Source organism: Staurois parvus, unplaced genomic scaffold, assembly GCF_062004578.1.
Source record: "Staurois parvus isolate SC_StPar_1 unplaced genomic scaffold, SC_StPar_1.0 ptg000099l, whole genome shotgun sequence".
In the NCBI taxonomy this organism is placed as follows: domain Eukaryota; kingdom Metazoa; phylum Chordata; class Amphibia; order Anura; family Ranidae; genus Staurois; species Staurois parvus.
The window spans coordinates 5,981,161-6,002,751 of record NW_028317895.1 but is presented as its reverse complement, the minus strand read 5'-3'; the positions used below and the strand labels follow the sequence as shown (position 1 = coordinate 6,002,751).

The 21,591-nt window shown below is 40.7% G+C and overlaps 1 protein-coding gene across 1 annotated transcript in view; it reads left to right on the top strand.

The window, feature by feature from the left end:
- The window catches only part of DDX41 (DEAD-box helicase 41), a 44,226-nt gene extending 29,139 nt beyond the window's left edge, over positions 1 to 15,087 (top strand). Inside the window, exons 11-17 of the mRNA XM_089671138.1 lie at positions 2,038 to 2,169; positions 2,327 to 2,398; positions 2,948 to 3,044; positions 6,292 to 6,441; positions 11,493 to 11,564; positions 11,666 to 11,773; positions 14,214 to 15,087. Coding sequence (XP_089527264.1) covers positions 2,038 to 2,169; positions 2,327 to 2,398; positions 2,948 to 3,044; positions 6,292 to 6,441; positions 11,493 to 11,564; positions 11,666 to 11,773; positions 14,214 to 14,350 — 768 coding nt within the window. The 3' untranslated portion in view covers positions 14,351 to 15,087. The remainder of the gene's footprint in view (positions 1 to 2,037; positions 2,170 to 2,326; positions 2,399 to 2,947; positions 3,045 to 6,291; positions 6,442 to 11,492; positions 11,565 to 11,665; positions 11,774 to 14,213) is intronic.
- The last annotated feature ends 6,504 nt before the right edge of the window (positions 15,088 to 21,591 follow it).

Below are 21,591 nucleotides of genomic sequence, written 5' to 3'. Positions count from 1 at the left end.
CTCAAGGTGTAGGGTGTAGTCTTACAGGGGCACTCTGATGAGCACATTAAATGGTAAGGGGCACTCTGATGGGCACAGCATAAAATGTGCCCATCAGAGTGGCCTTTAACATAACGTGCCCATCAGAGTGCCCCTTAATATAAATGTGCCCATCAGAGTTCCCCTTAATAGAAATGTGCTCATCCGAGCGCCCCTTAATAGAAATGTGCTCATCAGAGCGCCCCTTAATAGAAATGTGCTCATCAGAGCGCCCCTTAATAGAAATGTGCTCATCAGAGCGCCCCTTAATAGAAATGTGCTCATCAGAGCGCCCCTTAATAGAAATGTGCTCATCAGAGCGCCCCTTAATAGAAATGTGCTCATCCGAGCGCCCCTTAATAGAAATGTGCTCATCCGAGCGCCCCTTAATAGAAATGTGCTCATCCGAGCGCCCCTTAATAGAAATGTGCTCATCCGAGCGCCCCTTAATAGAAATGTGCTCATCCGAGCGCCCCTTAATAGAAATGTGCTCATCCGAGCGCCCCTTAATAGAAATGTGCTCATCAGAGCGCCCCTTAATAGAAATGTGCTCATCAGAGCGCCCCTTAATAGAAATGTGCTCATCAGAGTGCCCTTATTTTATGTTAAGGGACACTCCGATGGGCCCATTTTATATTAAGGCGGCACAAATGGGCACATACTGTGGAAAGGGGCACTATGCCGGGGAAATATGATAGAAAGGGGTACTTTGAGTGTAAGGGGGAACTCTGATGGGAATACCTGATGTAAGGTGGCAATGTGATGGGGATACCTGATGTAAGATGGCAATGTGATGGGGATACCTGATGTAAAGGGGCATTCTGATGGGGGCAACTAATGTAAAGGAGCACTCTGATGGGGACAACTAATGTAAAGGAGCACTCTGATGGGCACACCTGATGTGATGGTAATACATGATGTAAAGTTGCACTCTGATGGTGACACCTAATGTAAGGGGGCACACTGATAGGCACACCCTATTCGAACCTCGGCCAGAAGAAAATTTTAGTGACCGGACCTCCTTGAATTTTATTTCAATACCCCTGCTTTAGACAATGTTTGCCCACTCTTCTTTGCATAACTGCTCAAGTTCAGGTAAGTTTGATGGCGACCATTTGTGGACTGCAGTCTTTGAGTCATTCCACAGATTTTCAATGAAGTTTAAGTCTGGGCTCTGACTAGGCCATACAAGGACATTCACCCTTTTCTCCATTTTTGCTGTGTGCTTTGGGCCATTGTCATGTTGGAAGATAAACCTTTCTCATTGACAACTTTCTGACAGAGGGCAGCAGATTTTCCTCAAGCATTTGATGGTATTTTGTCCCATCTTATTTTTTTTTTTTCTGTTCGGACAAGTGCTGCAGTCCCTGCTGCAGACAAACACCTCCAAACCAGGATATTACCACCTCCATGCTGTACTGTAGGAATAGTGTTATTTGGATGGTGAGCTGTATTGGATTTCTGCCAAAAAATGTTGTTTAGAGGCCAAATAATTCAAATGTAGTCTCATCTCACCGTAATACATTTTTCCATGTGGCCTCAGAATCTTCAAGGTGCGTTTTGGCAAAGCTCAGTTCTGACTGCATGTGGCCTTTCTTGAGGAGTGGCTTTTTTCTTGCAACCCTCCCATACAAGCCACATTTGTGGAGAATTTGTAATATTGTTGTCGCTTCTTGGTAGCCTTTCTGACCAGTTTTGCAGTTCAGGCTACAAAGCAACAAAATGTGATTATTTTAAAGGGGGGTGATTGTTTTCTATACCCACTGTATGCACTTTTTATATTCTTAAAGCTAAACTTCGGGTATCTATAGAAGACTGAAGCTTGCTGATGGAATTAAGAATTTGTGGCAAGTGCTGTTGTGCTATCTGATCAGAAATAGTAATACATTAAAAATAGGTGTATGCTCTTTAATTTAACTTTTTTAGAGTCAAAGAAAATCTACAGTTGGGCTTTAAATAGGCCAATTTTTCACTGTCTTTTTTATGACTTCTTTACTGTATATCTCTATACATATATAGGGTCAGCGACAGACACTGCTTTTTAGTGCAACCATGCCCAAGAAGATCCAGAACTTTGCAAAGAGTGCCCTTGTAAAGCCAGTCACCATTAACGTGGGGCGAGCAGGAGCTGCCAGCTTGGATGTGATACAAGTGAGACACTTCTGTTTAAATTTCTATACATTCCTTTTTCAAAGCTTGTACAATATAACATGTCTAGTAAATGGCATGAACACATAGCTATTGAAACACAATATGTAAAATGTTTTGGTATTATCACATTCAAGTCATGCCTTTTACATTTTTTCAGGAAGTGGAATATGTGAAGGAGGAAGCAAAGATGGTTTATTTATTAGAGTGTTTGCAGAAGACTCCACCTCCTGTGAGTATATTAATAAAACCAAATATTAAAAATGGCCAAACATAGCATTTTAGTAGGCAAAATAAGCTAGTATAATGGAGGTCCTTTGTCAAAAAGCCTGCCTGGAGCAGTGACGTTTTTTTTATTTTTTTTTACTTTTGCATATGTTACTGCTGTAACTGATTAATGTCAAGAAAGGAATCCCTGCTGATTGCTTTAGTGGAGGTGTTAAGCTGGACAAAAAGGATAAGGGTAGCCAATCTCTCTGACACATGATTAAGCTGATTAAATTACATTCTGAGTTCCTGAGGCTCCTGTACTAATAGCAAAAAAAGTGAATACAATGTAAAAATCTAGCATGTTTTTCAAGAAATAATAAAATTCTGATTTAAGCAATAAATATGGTGTTTGCAGAACAAATTATATTTATTTTTTCCTTTGTTGTGGTTACTTGCATTGAAGCAGAAATATGACTAGTTCAGTGTAAAATCTATATTTTATCTGAGACTTTTCCTGCCCTTAGCCTGCATGTTTGTCAACCCATTATCCCTTCTGATTTTGTTTTTCTAGGTGCTGATCTTTGCAGAGAAGAAGGCAGATGTCGATGCTATACATGAATATTTGCTTCTTAAGGGGGTGGAGGCAGTGGCTATACATGGAGGCAAAGGTGAGAATAATATTGTCTTTTTGCTGTCTATGAATTTCTTTGTGCTGAACACACAAGCAGAAAGTTTCCATGTACCTGGTCTTTACAGTTGTACAATTAGGCTTGCAGAAGTGAGACATTTTAGAGCTTCCAGGACAACAGGATTTCTAGTCTCAGCATTACTGAAGCAATTGGATACTTGGCCACTAATTGGGAGTTTTGGTAATGTATTAGAGTAGAATGAACAAAATCTCACCTGTTAAGCAGTAAATACAATGCGAGAAGGCCAACCCTGGAGCCCACCCATTCCACAACAAGTAATTTTTGTATTTCAACAAGCTTTTTTTTTTTCAACTTTAATGCTCAGAACAGAGATGATTTTACTGACTTTTAATATATGTAAGAAACCATAAATGAAAATATGAGATTAACTTATACAGACAATACGAATTCAAAAGCTCAAGATAATGGAACTGAAACTGGTTATAAAGCCTAAACATTTTTTTTTACCTTTAATACATTCCTTGCGTTAAGGTAAAAAATGTTTAGGCATCATTATCCCCCCTCACCCTCCTTTTACTTACCCAAGCCCTCATTCGATCCAGCTCTGTGTCTGTCTGCAGCTTTTCTCTTCCCTCACTTCCTGGTCTCACTGACCTTGCTGCGGCAGTCAATGGCTCCTGCTGGTGTCAGTCAAATCTAGTGATGAGGGGGTGTGATCAAGTCCTGCTCTCTGTCTCAGATGCAGACAGCGAGGCTCGGGAGCAAGTCCACGAGTGCCCCCGTAGAATGTGGCTTTCTTTGGGTGCCCTCAGCAGAGGGGAAGAGCCAGGAGGCCCGGTAGGGGAACCAAGAAGGAGGCTTGGGACCGCTCTGTTCAAAACCATTGCACAGAGCAGGTAAGTATAAATTTGTTTTATTCTTTTTAGAAAAAAAAAAGCATTTAGAATAACAAGAACACTACTATATAATTAAACAGAGGTCAGTTAGGAAATACTGCATCTTCAGAGCCTTCAGCACTGATAGGCACTGGGAGCCTTAACTACTTGGTGTTCACCCTATAGCTGTTTTACTGCTACAGGGCGAACACAGGAATCACATATGTATACTTGATTCTGCATTTCCAGGTAGGGGCGTGCGTGCTGTCCTACCCATGCTGTCATTGGCTCCCGTGGGTGTCAATCACCAGTTTTGTGTCAATGAAGATATCGGTGGCAGTTTCCTCCAGCGTCAGTGTCAGAATGCCTGCCGTACTATTGCAGTCCCGCTATAAGTTGCTGATTACTGCCATTACTAGTATAATAAAATAAAAATAACAGTATACATATCATAGACGCTAAAATTTTCATGCAAGCCAATTAATATACACTTATTGAGATTTTGTTTTACGAAAAACATGTAGCAGAATACATTTTGGCCTACATTTATGAAGAAATTTGTTTTTTCTTTTTTTATTGGATATGTTTCATCGCAAACCGTAAAAAAAAATTTTGTTTTTTAAAAAATATTTTTGGTCTTTTTTCCCTTTAGAGCTCAAAAAATAAAAAACCCAGTGATGATCAAATACCACCAAAAGAAAGCTCTATTTGTGTGAAAAAAATTATCTAAATATAATTTGTGTACAGTGATGCATGACTGCTCAATTGTCAGTTAAAGTAGCGTAACGTTTAATAGCAAAAAATTTCCTGGTCATGAAGAGGGGTAAATCTTCCGGAGGGCCCCTCCTCACCTGACTTACCAGAATAAATATTGGTGATTATATTGTAGTTGACCTCTATATACTGTATGTGTTTGGGAAAATTGGGCAAAGCAGAAGCATTCAATAGAAAGTTTGTAATTCACCACCAGAAACTTGTTTTGAATGCATAATCCTATATTCAGTGAAGAAAATTGGCACCCATTCACTGACCTGTAAAGCAATCTCCTGTCAACAATCAGAGGCAGAGGCAGGCTGAAGTGTATTATACCCTAATGAGGGAACGGCTTTGTATTACTATATCCATAAATAAGAACACAATATCTAGACAAGTCTGAGTTACTTCTTTACATTTCCTGTTTGTCAAAGAAGCATCATCAGTCTTCAATTCTGTCCAAAGGCAGCCTACAATCAAATGCAATGTAAAGTAGTATACATAGAGATTGGAGTAAAAAGAAAATACTTCATCTAGGCCAAACTGATGACAAAGATGGTATAATCAGACAATTTAGGGCAGGGGTACTGAATTAAAATTCACAGAAGTCTGGTCAGTAACATTTTTTTTCTCTATAGGTCCAAATCTCATTTTTGTTCTATGACTTGGGTCCTTTGCGTCCCAACCCCGCCCACTTTACATCACAGCCCCCTTTACACCTTTCACATCAGAGCCCCCTCTCCTCACATCACAGTCCCCTCCTCATCCACATCAGAGCCTGATTTCCTCACATCATAGTCCCCCTCCTCATTAAACCATAGTCTCCGCTGTAGTTACAGCTTTTCTCCCTTCACAGTCCTATCTTAGCACAGTAGAGGGCGGGAGACACAGCAGGGTGTATTCCTCTTCTGTATATGTATTTGCCTGCCTACCCATGCTGTTAAATTCACAGCAGGGAAGAGGATGGGGGATAGGGAAGGTGTGCACTAAGGGTGGGAGCTGACCAACTTTTCTTGTTAACAAGTGAAAGGTTGGGCAGCTCCCGCTTCCTGTGTATAACTGCCATATCTCCTGCCCTTTTCCTTGCTGTGAAGTTAATGGCAGTGTCGGCAGCCAGGTGAATACATATACAGAAAAGAAATCCACCCTGCTGTGTCTCCTGCCCTCTGCTGTGTTGTGAGATTTAACTCGGCCTGCTAAGTGGCACGGCCACAGTATAGACAGAACTGTCCTTCGGTCCGTGTCCAGACCACAGTCCGCCATTTAGTGATGCCTGGTTTAGGGAATAGAATAATTATTCATTCTTAACCTGACCATGGTGTGCATAGCCTTTGATCCAAAGTCAGGATGTTGGAGCTACATGAAAAATGGATCAGATACATGGATTTACCACACACAGCCCTTGTATTTCACTTTGTACGCATAATTATTTATGTAAACATGCACCTCTGACTGGTTCTCTGTCCTGTGCTATCTAAGACAACATACACCCAAATGCAAGAATGACATTGTTCTGCTTAATGATGTTAATTCAGCTTGCACCAAATAAAGTAACAGGTGGCATGCTATGCTTGTACATTTTTCACACTGCTTATTTTACTGCTTGTCTGTCAACAAGCCTTGTCTTGCTCTTTCAGATCAAGAGGAAAGAACAAAAGCAATTGAGGCTTTCCGAGAAGACAAGAAAGATGTTCTGGTTGCTACTGATGTTGCTTCCAAAGGTCTGGACTTTCCAGCTATACAGCATGTGGTCAACTATGATATGCCAGAGGAGATAGAGAACTATGGTGAGTGTGAAGACTGAAATGAATGCTGCTGGAATGTGAGGGAGTATTAGGTGTTCTGCAGTTCTTGTGTGTAGCCTTTCTGCTAGTACATTTTAATGATATATGCTGTGACTGAAAATGCAATACATTCTTTATAGGGGCAGGGTTCTTCCTCTGAGAGGCAAGATTTAGGGGTGCGCCTAGTTGTTGCGTCGTAATAGTTAAGATAGCAAATAGTTAAGTGCTCCTACAGTTGGAGGGAAATGATGCACATTTACAGCCACTGGGGCTAAAAAGCTGCTTGAAGCCAAATTCCTTAATACACATAACTTGTAAAAGGCCAACAAACTGCTTTTGTGTTAGGAGGAATTGTACCTGCAGCATCTGGCAAGCTTTGATACTGCATCGCCCCTCCTGTTAGTGGTGCCTACAAGCAGGCAGCATTTGAGATTAAACATGAGTCTTGGGGACCCAAAACATGACCGTTATATTCAAGCCCTAAAATTAATTATTCTAATGTGTGAAAACTGGAGATATTTCCTATAATGGTTTGTTACTTTAATTTTTTTAGAGTAGTTTAATAAATGGAAACAGAAATGTGGGTTGAAAGTACTCCCTATTTTTTGGTTAGTGTATTAGCGGAGTCTAGATTTGATTGGCTTCTAGTTAATGCTGTAAAGCAGACATGTTGTTTCCATGGAAGAAAGGGATGACAGAAGATTCCATGATTAGTCCTGGTTGATTTGTGATCTTGCTGTATACAAAATGTGTGATATGTACAGTAAGCTCACAAATCAAACAGGACCAATCACAGAAGATTCTGTGATATATTTTTTAAATTGCCCATTAAAGTCCAAGCTTGCTTTCAGCTATAGGTGGGGGTGGCGCATATCAACACCCTATTATCATGGGATAATAATGCACTGTATGGCATTGGTTTTATAAGAACAATTTCCCAGTGCCAGAGATGTGCATGTCACTTGACCATCCTGAAGACGTTTGAGAAAAGTTGACTATACAAAAAAAAAAGTAAGGAATGTAATGCATAATGCCAAATAAACCTTTAATACGGAGAGCAGACCATCACATTGCTTGAGAGATGTTGGAAACAAAAAAATAAAAATCAGTATATCATGTTGATGTTTCAGCTTCATTACTTGGAGCCACAGACCTGGAATGGGTATAGCAATAAGGAATACTGCATTTTCTGACCTTTTTGTTTTAATTCATGCTTGTTCTGGAATGTAATTGAGAAATATAAAGCCAGACGTGGCCACGGTAACCACTATTTTTAGGAGGCCAACAGTGGTACCCCTGTTTTGCTCCTATGACAGGGGTGTTTAAATCTTTGTTTTGGGTTGGACTGCAGATCACAGGTCACTTGACTATCACATGGTAGAAGGGAGCAATGTTTTGCTGTGTATGACTGTGTCATTACTACACTGCAAGCAGTTCGTGCAGTTGTGTTACCAGTAATTATTTGCAGCTGGACCTTTCAGTTGACCTGAATTTCACTCTTGTAGGTTAACCCCATTGGCACAGAGGTGATGCAGAATCAACAGTCATAGAATATGTTTGAATATTTAGTTTCCAGCAACATCTCGTTTTTTTCTGAAGTTAAAAGAAAGGGCCCAGTTTTCTTATTTTTTCCACACCTCCGGCCTTATTAATCTGTTACTCTAATAATCTTCCACAAATAGTCGAACGTCCATCCAAGGTTCTAAAGATCTCACATTCTATCACACTTGCAGAATTATCTCTTAACAGTAGCAAGGGATCCACAGTGTCTTCAATATCTTACACAAATGTCCCAGTATCACAAGAAAACAGTTACATTTGCAGGCTTACATCTTGGCCACAATAGAGAATATACTGTTCGTCTAGTGAAGTTTCATTGGTTCATGATCTCCCTCCGTAGAGTGAACAGTTCATCCACTGTACCTTGCGGACCAACCCTGGTATCACATAAGCCCTGGTGGCATCTCAGTGTCTTTGTTCTCAGCTGTCCAAGCCTCATTATCGCTCCTGACTGCTGTCTCCAAGGCTGCTTAGCACACTTCTCTTGGGTTATTCAGAGCTCAGCCTCCGTCTTAATTTCATTGGCTGTCACTCTCACAATAAGCTCTCTCTCAGGCTTGTGTTACCCTGTCTTTATTATAGGAGATGAAATGAGTTTAGGCCTTTCTTGATCATTAGGAAACTTATCTTGAGAACCAACAAAAGACCGTAAACAATGTGCTAACCATTCCATGTTCTGCTAAAGAAACTGCTATTTGTTCACTGTGTTCTTTTCAAGCGGAGCTGAACATCTGGCTTTTTGTGGAAGATTATTAGAGTAATATGTTGAGTTTGAAAATGTGGGTGGAAACAGTGCTGGCTCTTTTCTTTTTACAAAGGTTTTATTGACAGTAAACAAACTGTACATACAGAAAGTATAACCCAACAGAGGCCATGTCAGTATTTCAAATAGCAGAAAATTTTTACATCCACAGAATAAAGTATTAAGGACATAGCCACAGATGACGCAACAAAGTATGTATGCAAACACTTTCAAGAGATTAAATAAAAGGCTGCCATGTAGGATTTAGGGCTAAACACACAAAGTGGTCAAATCATGACCCAGGTGTAAAAAGCAGAGCATCTCCAGCAGAAAGGGTAGAGGGACACTACTTTTATTAAGGTGGCAGCTTAACCTGTTACCTTTGAATCAGACATTAAAAAAGAGATGGGAAGAATAGAGGAGTCAGAAGAAAAGGAGAGAAGAAAGAGCTCCTGGGGAATCTCAATAGACATAGGATCAAATATGTAAAAAATTGATTATGCCCAAACTTGGATGGATGGGCATAATAAATTCAGGGATTCCAGGTTCTAAGGAACTTATCATGAGAGTCCACCAAGATTTCTGTCAAATTTTTATTTATTCATAATGTCATTCATACGGTGTTTTACTATCTCAAAACTAAGTGTATGAGCTTTTCACGCTGTGTCAATAGTTACACTGCATCCAGAAACTTTTCACAGAGCTTAACTTTTGCCACATTTTGTTGTTACAGCCTTATACCAAAATGGATTAAATTCATTTTTTTCCTCAACATTCTACAAACAATACCTCATAATGACAACGTGAAAGAAGTTTGTTTTGAAATCTTTGCAATTTATTAAAATAAAAAAACGAGAAAAAAAAAAAACCACATGTACATAAGTATTCACAGCATTTGCTCAATACCTTGTTGAAGCACCTTTAGCACCAATTACAGCCTCAAGTTGTTTTGAGTATGATGCTACAAGCTTGGCACACACCTTTTTTGAGCATTTTCTCTTATTCTTCTTTGCAGTATCTTTCAAGCAGCTCCATCAGGTTGGATGGGGAGCTTCAGTGCACAGCCATTTTCAGATCTCTTCATAGATGTTCAATCAGGTTCAAGTCTGGGCTCTGGCTGGGCCACTCCAGGACATTCACAGGGCTGGCCTGTAGCTACTCCTTTGTTATGTGGGCTTTGTGCTTAGGGTCGTTGTCCTGTTGAAAGATGAACCGGCACCCCAGTCTAAGATCCAGAGCGCTCTGGAACAGTTTTTCATCAAGGATGTCTCTGTACATTGCTGCATTCATCTTTCCTTCAATCCTGACTGGTCTCCTAGTTCCTGCCTCTGAAAAACATGCCCACAGCATGATGCTGCCACCTCCATGCTTCACTGTAGGGATGGTATTGGCCAGGTGGTGAGCGGTGCCTGGTTTCCTCCAAACATGACACTTGGCATTCATGCCAAATAGTTAAATCTTTGTTTCATCAGACCAAAGCGTTTTGTTTCTTATGGTCTGAGAGTCTCTCAGGTGCCTTTTGGCAAACTCCAGACAGGCTGCCATTTGCCTTTTACTGAGGAGTGGCCACTCTACTATACAGGCCTGATTGGTGGAGTGTTGCAGAGATGGTTGTTCTTCTGGAAGGTTCTCCTCTTTCCACAGAGAAACGCTGGAGCTCTCTCAGAGTGACCATCGGGTGCTTGGTTACATCCCTGGCTAAGGCCCTTCTCCCTCGCTCATTTTGGCCGGGCGGCCCACTCTAGGAAGATTCCTTGTGGTCACAAACTTCTTCCATTTACGGATGATGGAAGACACTGTGCTAATTGGGACGTTCAATGCTGCAGAAATGTTTCTGTACCCTTCCCCATATCTGTGCCTTGATACAATCCTGTCTCGGAGGTCTACGCACAATTCCTTGGACTTCATGGCTTGGTTTGTGCTCTGACATGCATTGTTAACTGTGGGACCTTATATAGACAGGTGTATGCCTTTCCTAATCATGTCCAATCAACTGAATTTCCCACAGGTGGACTCCAATCAAGTTGTGGAAAAATCTCAAGGATGATCAGTGGGAACAGGATGCACCAGAGCTCAATTTTAAGTATCATGGCAAAGGCTGTGAATACTTATGTACATGTGTGTTTGTTTTTTTTTTTGTTTTGTTTTTTTTAATAAATTGCAAAGATTTCACAACAAACCTTTTTCACGTTGTCATTATGGGGTATTTTGTAGAATGTTGAGTGAAAAAATGAATTTAATCCATTTTAGAATAAGACCGTAACATAACAAAATGTGGCAAACGTTAAGTGCTGTGAATAGTTTCTGCATGCACTGTAATTTAGTAGCTGTGAAGAGGTGAGCTGCCAATTGACGTTCCGAACGCAAGGGAGAATCGATTGGTTTATGAAGTAGAGCCTCGTATGTGATTTTTTTTTTTTTTAATTTTTTTAAATTAGAGTGAAGTAGTGTACGTAGTAGCGTGTATACCCTGATCCATAATCTGTGCACCATTGGGCACGTTCACCAGATGTGCGCCATTGTGCCTGTTTGAGTACAACTATGGAAGCAAAATGGAGAATACCGCAGAATAATGCATGCCAAATGGGCTGGTGTATAATAACAGTACAATATTTTGTACACATTTTCCAGAATGAGAGTGCTGATTCTTTTCTTATAAATTTAATTTTGGTGGAGTGCGGTAAATAAGCTGTTTCTATAAAGGAATAGCACACAGATCATGTTTTAAATAAATCTCCTTCCTTCTGTTTAGTCCACAGAATAGGACGTACGGGTCGATCAGGTAACACTGGCATAGCAACCACTTTTATTAACAAGTCATGCGGTAAGTATATTTGTGTGTGGGCATTAGACTTCATTTGGTGACTTTATTTGGTTATGGTGACTTAAAATTCATAATGACAAATTCACCATTTTGTCACACAGATGAATCTGTTTTGATGGACCTCAAGGCTCTGCTTCTGGAAGCCAAGCAGCGCGTACCTCCTGTACTGCAAGTGCTCAATAGCAGTGATGATATGCTGGATATTGAAGGTGAGCAATCTCAAACATTGCCACTAATATCTCTGTGCTCTGTATTAACACGTCTGCCATTGTTTTTATGCATTTCCACTCGTGAACAGCTTATATTCCTATCTTACATTGTACATTTAGGGATTAAATGGTGTAATTATGATGCCCTGAGATGCAAAGAGATTAGTGCAAAGGGCGTTGCTCCAAAATGTGTGATCTGAGCAGTCAATGTTGGTCCCTCTTTGTCTTATGAAAGCTGAAAAAGAGACTTTAAAAGACTGCACCCTACTAGCAGCCCGTCAATGTAATCCAAAGTCTCTTTCATAGTAGATCGCTGGATTGATATAAGGATGGTAATTAATGTACTGTTGTCCTTCAGTTGACATAAATGCAAGATGGCATTCAATGAAATACAGAAACTGTAATTCCACCCATATAAATTGCAGGAGGTGTAACTTGGCATACTATCAATTTTCCTGATGTTACCAGTTGTAGACATGTATTCAGTGGTTTACTTTTAAAAGTTTTTTTTTTTTCCTGATCAGCTGTACAGAACTCTGAGTCTTGTGGGTTTCAAAAGCAATGTTTGGTTAGAAGTGCAACCTGGTGATTTCATTCTCCTGTTTTTGTTTTTTTTGTCTTGCATGTTCCAACAATGAGATTTTCTCCTTGCATCCGCTGTCACAATTTTAAAAAATGTGGCCATGTGGGGCTCCGCCCACTAAGATGCATCATTCATTCAGAGTTCTGTAAATGGGAGAATTACAACTACCGTCAGTCAGACGGCTTGTAGTTCTCAATGAATGATGAGCACTCTAGGTAGTTCATTGATCCTGCCTGTTATTTAGTAACTGCCTTCCCATATGATGTACGGGCAGACAGCTACACTCACAGTCTGCAGGAGCCTGACATTGCAGATCGTGGGTGCAATGTTTTACAGACTCCTAAATAGAAAAAATAACAAATGCACAATATTTTTACCTACAAAAATACATGAATTTATTTATTTTAAGTTGAACTTGTTTTGGGTGACCAGCTCCTTTTTGTAAAATCTTTTGGCCAGTTCATTTGTTTTTTTTTTGTTTTTTTTTAATAGTGCTTTTTGTTAGGATGACTACGCCCACTTTTTAGATTTGAATATTTTGATTTGATTCTTTGTCTAATCCAGCCTTTATCAACCAGGGTGTCTTGAGGTTTCCTCAGGGGTGTCTTGGCAAAATGTCTAAAAATTGCCCAAAATTTATATACAAGCCAGTGGGTGGAACAAGCCTACCTTTTAGCTACTCAAAGTTGCAGGGTTGCATTGTGCACCATTACGACATTAGCTGCCGGCATCCTGACAACCAGTGACATCAGTTGATAAGGAGTAGCACAACATCCTAGTTTGACCCTCCCCTGCCCTTCTCCATCAGTGCTGGGGTCACATTAGCTCAGTGATGGAGAAAAACTGAGGATGTGTGGATGTTGCTGCGTTATATAAAACTATTTAGGATAGGTTTTACATTTTAGAATGCGGTGCCTCAAGACTGTCCATTTTAAAGGGTGCCTTGGGATTGTCCATAAATTTAAAGGGTGCCTTGTCTGAAAAAAGGTTGAGAAACACTGGTTTAATCTCTGGGAGGGTGGAAGTTAAGTAAGGCTGTAGCTTTGCCCTTCATGCTTTAAAGGGTATTGTCCTATACAGCATTGTCCTATTAACCCTTTGTTAATTTCCTAACTAAAAACTGAATATATTACCACCCCATACATCTTCCAATATCCCCCTGACTTCTGAATGTATTGTTTCAAGTTTAACACTATTACTCCTGTTGCAGTCATGCATAACAAAGACTGAAAATGCAGTTATGCTAATCTTGCCTCAAACCTTAAAAACAAAAAAGTTTGAGTAGGGTAAACAATGGAATAGAGGTGTGTTGTGTCATTACTGTCAGTGGAGGTTCACTTTTTGAAGTGTACCTGTTCTAACGCATCTTACATTTCGTATGATTTTCATGCATGCTGCAAGGTGTGCGCCATGATCTCTTAGCCCCGGTTCACATATATGTGTCTGTGCGGGCCGTGTTTTGCGCAGGCACTAGATCCCATTAATTTGAATGGACTCCCGTGACATGAAGGGAAGAAGTCCCTGCACTTCTTCCGAAAACGCAGCCCGCATGGGAACCTCGGTTCCCAGTATGGTTGCATTTTCCAGTGCGGGCGGCGTGCCATTAGAACTAATGGCACCCTCCCACGGGTCCGCATTTCTCTGTGCGGGTGGTGTGGCTGCACATATTTTTGTACCACCCGCACAGATGTGAACCTAGCCTAATAGCATATATGGTTACTTGGGTGTCTTGACATATTGGTGCGCTTTTCAAGGTTAATCCAAAACATGAACTATGGTGGCTACTGTCTTCTCTATAATAAAAAGATACTTCAGCATTAAAGCTTTGGACTATAACCTAATTTTCTCTGTCTCTAGGAGAACGAGGATGTGCCTTTTGTGGAGGTTTGGGTCATCGTATTACAGATTGTCCCAAACTGGAAGCAATGCAAACAAAACAAGTCAGCACCATTGGAAGAAAAGACTACTTGGCCACAGGTTCCATGGATTTCTAAGGATGGAAGGCAGCGGCTGGCTCTTACATGGTGGATTCTATTTTGCGAATCTGCTGAATGTATCTGTACATTAGGCTTTGTGTTTTAAAGAAATAATCTACAGCAAAGTATGTATTTATTTGTGGTGATTTACCTAGTAGTGACATACTGTCCTCTGGGCATCAAAACCTTATGTTTCTATGAAACCTTTTATCTGCTCTCAGAACATGTATAAATCTCTCCAAATGTTGCTTCCATTTGTACTTATCTTTATGTATTTTTAATATTTGGTGACCACTATCTGTGTCTCATTAATGTGTCTTCCCGTGATCTGTGTCTTAAAGGCTTACTTGAACAGACTGTGAGAGTGGCATTGAGTCATTTTCAGGAAGATAAGCCATATTATGGGATATATTTCATTCTGAAAAATGAAGTCTGCTTTGCAGACTAGTAATATTGGAAATAATACTAATCATCATCATCACCTTGTACTTACTACATTTTCTGCTATAGTGAAATATCGAGTTTCTGTTTTTAGAGAAAACAGATGTGTAGAGGAACAGAAAGGAAATGTTCTTTTAGGGTATTTTCAATAATTGTTCACTTTCTGCCCAGTCAATTCTGACATTTCTCGCATATATGTAAAAAATGTTTTTGTTTTGTGTTTTTTTTTTTGCTAGAAAATCACTTGGAAACCTCAAACATTTATATATTGTATGAATGCAATGCCCTGGAGAATAAAATGGTGGTTGTTGCAACATTTTTTAAATTTTTTTTTTATTTTGCACAATATTTTTTATTTAACTTTATTGCAATCATAACACCTAAACAACATCCCTTGTGGTAGCATGGACTCTGATAGATACTCTTTAATGGAGATCTGGGCTCTGTTAGATCCCATATCTCAGCTCTGCCTTCAAAAGCATCTGATCAAACTGAGATCAGATGCTTGTTTAACCAGTAACAGCAACAAACCAAAACCAGAATTAACAAAATCCTTGACGCTTTCGGCTTTGATTGTCACACAGGAGGGGAAGGAATGGATGTTTCTTCTCTGTCAGCAGCTGGCCTGTATAGTGGTCAGGAAGTGGTTAATATTACTAAAAAGGTTCAGGATCTGGCTTCCCCTATGCTCCGAACCATATGACAGAAAAGTCATATGATGTTAAATGTGGAGAAAAGTATGTCTAACATTTCTGAAAAGCAAATAGTTTAACTGGTCATCTGAATGCCTGTCTTACAAAAACATGATATATTGCACCTTACTACTCCTAACGTGTTGGCTGCCTTTGTTTTATTTATTTTTTTGGCTAACAGCATTTTCATCAAGTACAAAATATACAGTCATGGCCAAAAATATTGGCAGCCCTGCATTTCTGTCAGATAATGCACCACTTCACCCAGAAAACTGTTGCAATTACAAATATTTAGGCATTCTTATGTTTATTTATTTTGTTTGTATTGGTATGATACAAAGTGGAGAAACAAAAAGCCAAATCTGACACATTCCACCTAAAAATGGACTGGACAAAATTATTGGCACCCTCAATTTAATATTTGTAGCACACCCCTTGGAAAAAATAATTTGAAATCAATCACTTCCTGTAACCATCAATGAGTTTCTTACACCTCTCTACTGGAATTTTAGACTACTCTTCTTTCACCGACTGCTCCAGGTCTGAAGGGTTCCTTTTCCCAACTGCCGTTTTGAGGTCTCCCCACAAGTACTCAATGGGATTGAGATCTGAACTCCTTTCTGGCCAGCTCAGTACTCTCGAGCACTTTTGTCTGAAACCATTTCTGGGTGCCTTTTGATGTGTGCTTTGGGTCATTGTCCTGCTGTAACATCTGACAGAGACCCAACTTTCTGATATTGGGCCCTACATTGCATCCCAGAATTCTTTGATGGTCTTCAGTTTTCATAATGTCATGCACACAGTCAAGACATCCAGTGCCTGAAGCAGCAAAGCAACCTCAAAACATCAGTGACCCCCTCCATGTTTAACTGTAAGGACTGTAATTTTTCTTTAGAGGCCTCATTGCTTTTTCTGAAAACAGAATGACGGGGTTTACCAAACAGCTGTAATTTTGTTTCGTCTGTCCACAGCACATTTTCCCAAAAGGATTTTGTCTTCCTCAAGTAAGTTTTGGCAAACTCCAATCTGTCTTTTTTATGTTTGTGACAGTAGTGGAGTTCTCCTGGGTCTCCTATCATAGCATCCCTTTTCATTCAGATGGAGACTTATAGTGTGAGCTGACATAGTTGTACCCTGTGCCTGAATGTCAGCTTGAATTTGTCTGGAAGATGATTGAGATTCTTTAGCCACCATTCGAACAATCCTTCCTTGCAATCTTTGATCAATTTTTCTCTTTCATCCCCATCCAGGGAGATTAGCTACAGGGCCATGGGCTGTAAATTTCTTCTCTGGAGATGGACTTGTAACCTTGAGATTGTCCATGCTTTTCCACAATTTTGTTTCTCAGACAGTTCTTTGCTGCTCTTTCTCTTCTCCATGTGGCATACAGAGACACATAACAGAAAGGTGGAGTCAATTTTTCACCATTTTAACCGGTTGCCAGAGTGATTTCTATATCGTCAGCACCTTTTAATTGATACAGGTGAGTTTAACCACCTCCCACCCACCATATAAGGAAAGGTCGGGCGGGCGTCAGCTCTCTCGTTCTGGGAGGACGTCATTTGACATCCTCCCACTCTAACTGCACATACGCAACCCCGGGGGTGCGAGGCCCGGCGATCGGTGGTGCGCTGTGTCCTTGGGACCCAGCAGGTCACCGATCACAGTAAAGAGCCGATAACACAGGCTTTTTCATTTGATCAGCTATGTCCAATCACAACTGGTCGCATGTAAACAAGGAAATACTGGGTATCGGCAGTCCTCACGCTGACAGCGTGAGGAGAGAAGAGCCCGCTAATTCCTTAGAGGGGACATATACATGATCATCAGGGCCCTGATCATCAATGTGGCCCCATCAGTGCCCATCAATGCCACATATCAGTGCCTACCAGTGCACATCAATGCCTCAGAGCTGCCTTTCAGTGCCATTCAGTGATGCCTAACAGTTCCAATCAGTGCCATATATGAGTGCTGCCTTTCAGTGCCCATCACTAATGCCTGTTAGTGTCACCTACCAGTGCAGCCTATCAGTGCCCATCACTGCAGCCTCATTAGCGCATATCAGTGAAGGAGAAAAATTACTTATTTACAAAATGATATAACAGAAACTAAGAACAAACATCTTTTTTTAGTTTGTGTAGCAAAAAAAACCCAGTGGTGATTAAATACCACCAAAAGAAAAGAAAGCTCTATATGTCTAAAAAAAGATAAAAATGTTTGGGTGCAGTGTTGCATGACCGCGCAATTGTCATTCAAAGTGCGACAGCGCTGAAAGCTGAAAATTGGCCTGGGCAGGAAGGGGGTAAAAGTGCCTGGTAGGTAAGTGGTTAATTACAAATTACAGGAGTATTACAAACTTGGAATGCAATCATTTCTCACAATTTTGAGAAGGTGCCAATAATTTTGTCCAGTCCATTTTTGTGGTTTTGCTGGAATGTCAGATTTGGCTTTCTGTTTCTCCACTTTTTTGTGTCATAGCAATACAACCAAAAGAAATAAACATGAGAATGCCTAAACATTTGTAATCTGACAGAAATGCAGGGGTACCAATGTTTGGCCATGATTTAACCTGTTGCTTTTACCAGAAATAGTGTCCTTGTCACTTCCTGTGAAATAAACTGCAGGCAAAAACCATGTTCTCTTTCTTTATGTAAACTACTAATCTCCTCAATCCACAATGCAATGGAGATGAGCAAAGGCAGTTATATTTGAAGTCCAACCTGGGTGCATATGGACAGGAAATGTGTTATTTGCAAGATTATCATGTGAAAAAAAGAAAACTAATAGATGCATCCCATCTAAGGACCGGGACATTACAATATAATAAATATTTGTTTTTGGGTTTATATTGTCTTGACAGGCTGTGCCAATAGATAACTTTCCAGTCTCCATGGCGACCAGAAGTTATCCAGCCCTGGTGACCTGAAATGAAAAAGATTAACACTGGTATAGGGAACCTTTAGACTCTGAATCACGGGCGGTTTTGTTTGCGATTTCAAAACTCACAATGTTAAATCGCTCATCAGCGTGTTAAGGTGCCGTTAATTTCAAAGGCACCTAAAAATGCCAGGCGACTCATGCAGTCCCACTATGTGTGTAGCCAAAAGTTTTCTTTTGGGTGACACGCTTCGCACGATTTTGTTTGTGTAACAATCACAGCAGATTCACCCCGTGTTTTTAGGAGCCATTGAAATGAAGAGCACCTGAACACGCTGATGGGTGATTTGACATTTTAACAGTGCGTTTTGAAATCTCGGGCAGAATTGCGGTGATTTTGTTCGCGATTCAAATCGCCTGTATGTAAATGGAGCCATAGAAATATTAATTATGCCTAAGCAGCAACCTGAAAATTTACTTTTTCTGGTATTTTGCCTGAAAAATAGCAGTGTACATACTAGTATATGATTGTGTCTAGGCACTGCTATGCCTACAGCATCAGAACGGTGTGTCTGCAGTGGTGTCACCATTGTGCCCCTTCCTGGAGCCTCTGACATGATGGAAACCTCCACACAGGGACAGAACAAGGCATGGCAAGTCAGTAATGGGGAACATTTCTTCTGTAGAGAGACCAAAGGCAATAGTGATAATGAATCTGTTGTCCTCTGCCTGCCTTTTTTTGGACACAGCTTCCAGATTTCATTTAAGATGTAATCTTCTTATACTTTGGCTTCTCTGGTTCATCCCTCCCCTCCATCAATAATAATAAGATTTTGAAAAAAAACATTCCATTTACACTCAGTATGTTATTTTAGACCAGTGGTGTTATCACTGGGTCTCTGTGCTTTTCTATGCAATGCTAGCAAATCATGGCTTGTGGGAAGGAAGGCACATAGTTTCCTATGAACAGCAGACCATTCCAGGTACTGCCAACTCTGTGTTATTCTGAGCCTCCAGGATTGAAAGAACTGAAATCCAATGATTGAAAGGGATGGGCCAGGGATTGTTCATCTAGGAATGAAAAACGTCAGCCCTGGCTAAAAGTTTTGAGAATGACACAAATATTAATTTTCACAAAGTCTGCTGCTTCAATGTTTTTAGATCTTTTTGTCAGATGTTACTATGGTATACTGAAGTATAATTATAAGCATTTCATAAGTGTCAAAGGTTTTATTGATAATTACATTAAGTTTATGCAAAGAGTCAATATTAGCAGTGTTGACCCTTCTTTTTCAAAACCTCTGCAATTCCCCTTGGCATGCTGTCAATCAACTTTTAGGCCGCATCCTGACTGATGGCATCTCATTCTTGCACAATCAGTGCTTGGAGTTGAGTTTGTGGTGTTTTTTTTGTTCACCCACCTCTAGAGTATTGTCCACAAGTTCTCAATGGGATTAAGGTCTGGGGAGTTTCCTGGCCATGGACCCAACATTCGATGTTTTGTTCCCCAAGCCACTTAATTATCACTTTTGTCTTGTGACAAGGTGCTTCATCATGCTGGAAAAGGCATTGTCCATCACCAAGATGTTCTTGGATGGTTGGGAGCAGTTGCTCTTGGAGAATGTTTTGTACCATTCTTTATTCATGGATGTGAGCCCACTCTGTTGGCTGAGAAGCAACCCCACACATGAATGGCCTCAGGATGCTTTACTGTTGGCATGACACAGGAGTGATGTAGTGCTCACCTTTTCTTCTCTGGACAAGGTTTTTTCTGGATGCCCCAAACAATCTAAAAAGGGATTAATCAGAGAAAATGACTTTACCCCAGTCCTCAGCAGTCCAATCCCTGTACCTTTTGCAGAATATCAGTCTTTCCCTGATGATTTTTCCTGGAGAGAAGTGGCTTATTTGCTGCCCTTGTTGTCACCAGGCCATCCTCCAAAAGTCTTCACCCCACTGTATGTGCAGACGTACTCACGCCTGCCTGCTGCCATTCCTGAGCAAATTCTGCATGAGTGGTGCCTCGATCCCGCAGCTGAACCAACTTTTGGAGACAGTCTTGGTGCTTGTTGGACTTTCCTGGATGCCCTGAAGCCTCCTTCACAACAATTGAACCGCTCTCCTTGAAGTTCTTAAAGATCTGACAAATGGTTGATTTAGGTGCAATCTTAGTAGCAGCAATATCCTTGCCTGTGAATCCCTTTTTGTGCAAATCAATGATGACTACACATGTTTCCATGCAGGTAAATTAATATTTGTGTCATTCTCAAAACTTTTTGCCAGGGCTGTAAGCGATGCTGGACATCCTGAAGCCAGGAAATGAATATGGCTCTATCTGACTTATAATGCACATTGTGAGAAATTAAGAGCGTGTGGTGTAATCATTGTAAGCTATTGTAGCACAAGAGAGGAGCCTGTATAACTCTGCAAGACTGAAGGCGAGGCTGGAATTTGGCTTTAAAGTGGAGTTCCACCCAAAAGTGGAAGCTCTGTTTGCTTGCCTCCTCCCTTCCTCCCTCCACTGCCATTTTTGGCACCTTTTGGGGGGGAGTGGGTACCTGGTTTTGACAGGTACCCGCTCCCACTTCTGGCACAGTTCGCCGCGGCCAAGCGAGCCAGAAGTTCGGCCCCCTCCTTCCTCCCGCAGTCTCCTGGGAACTTTCACGGGTCCCAGAAGACTGCCGGACAAACTAGGAGGCAAAGTATGACTTGCGCATGCACAGTGGGAACCCCTGTCACAGCCTGGTGCCCACAGTTGAGATGCCGGAGCCATGGAGATAAGGGACAGCGCGGGGGAGCACATCGCCGGACCCTGGGACAAGTAAGCGTGTGTTTATTAAAAGTCAGCAGCTACAGTTTTTGTAGCTGCTGACTTTTAATAACACAAACGAGTGGAACTCCGCTTTAAGCAAGTTAAGAATTTTGGCACTTAACCAATTCAATACCAGGCAATTTTACACCTTCCTGCCCAGGCCATTTTTCAGGTTTCAGCGCTCTCACATTTTGAATGACAATTGCGCACTGTACCCAAACTAAAATTTTAGCATTTTCTTCACACAACCAGAGCTTTCTTTTGGTGGTATTTAATCACCGCTGGGGTTTTTATTTTTTGCTAAATTAACAAAAAAAGACTGAAAATTTTGAAACAAAAACACGTTTTTCTTTGTTTCTGTTATAAAAGTTTGCAAATAAATAATTCTTCTTAATAAATTTAGGCTGAGATGTATTCTGCTACGTCTTTGGTGAAAA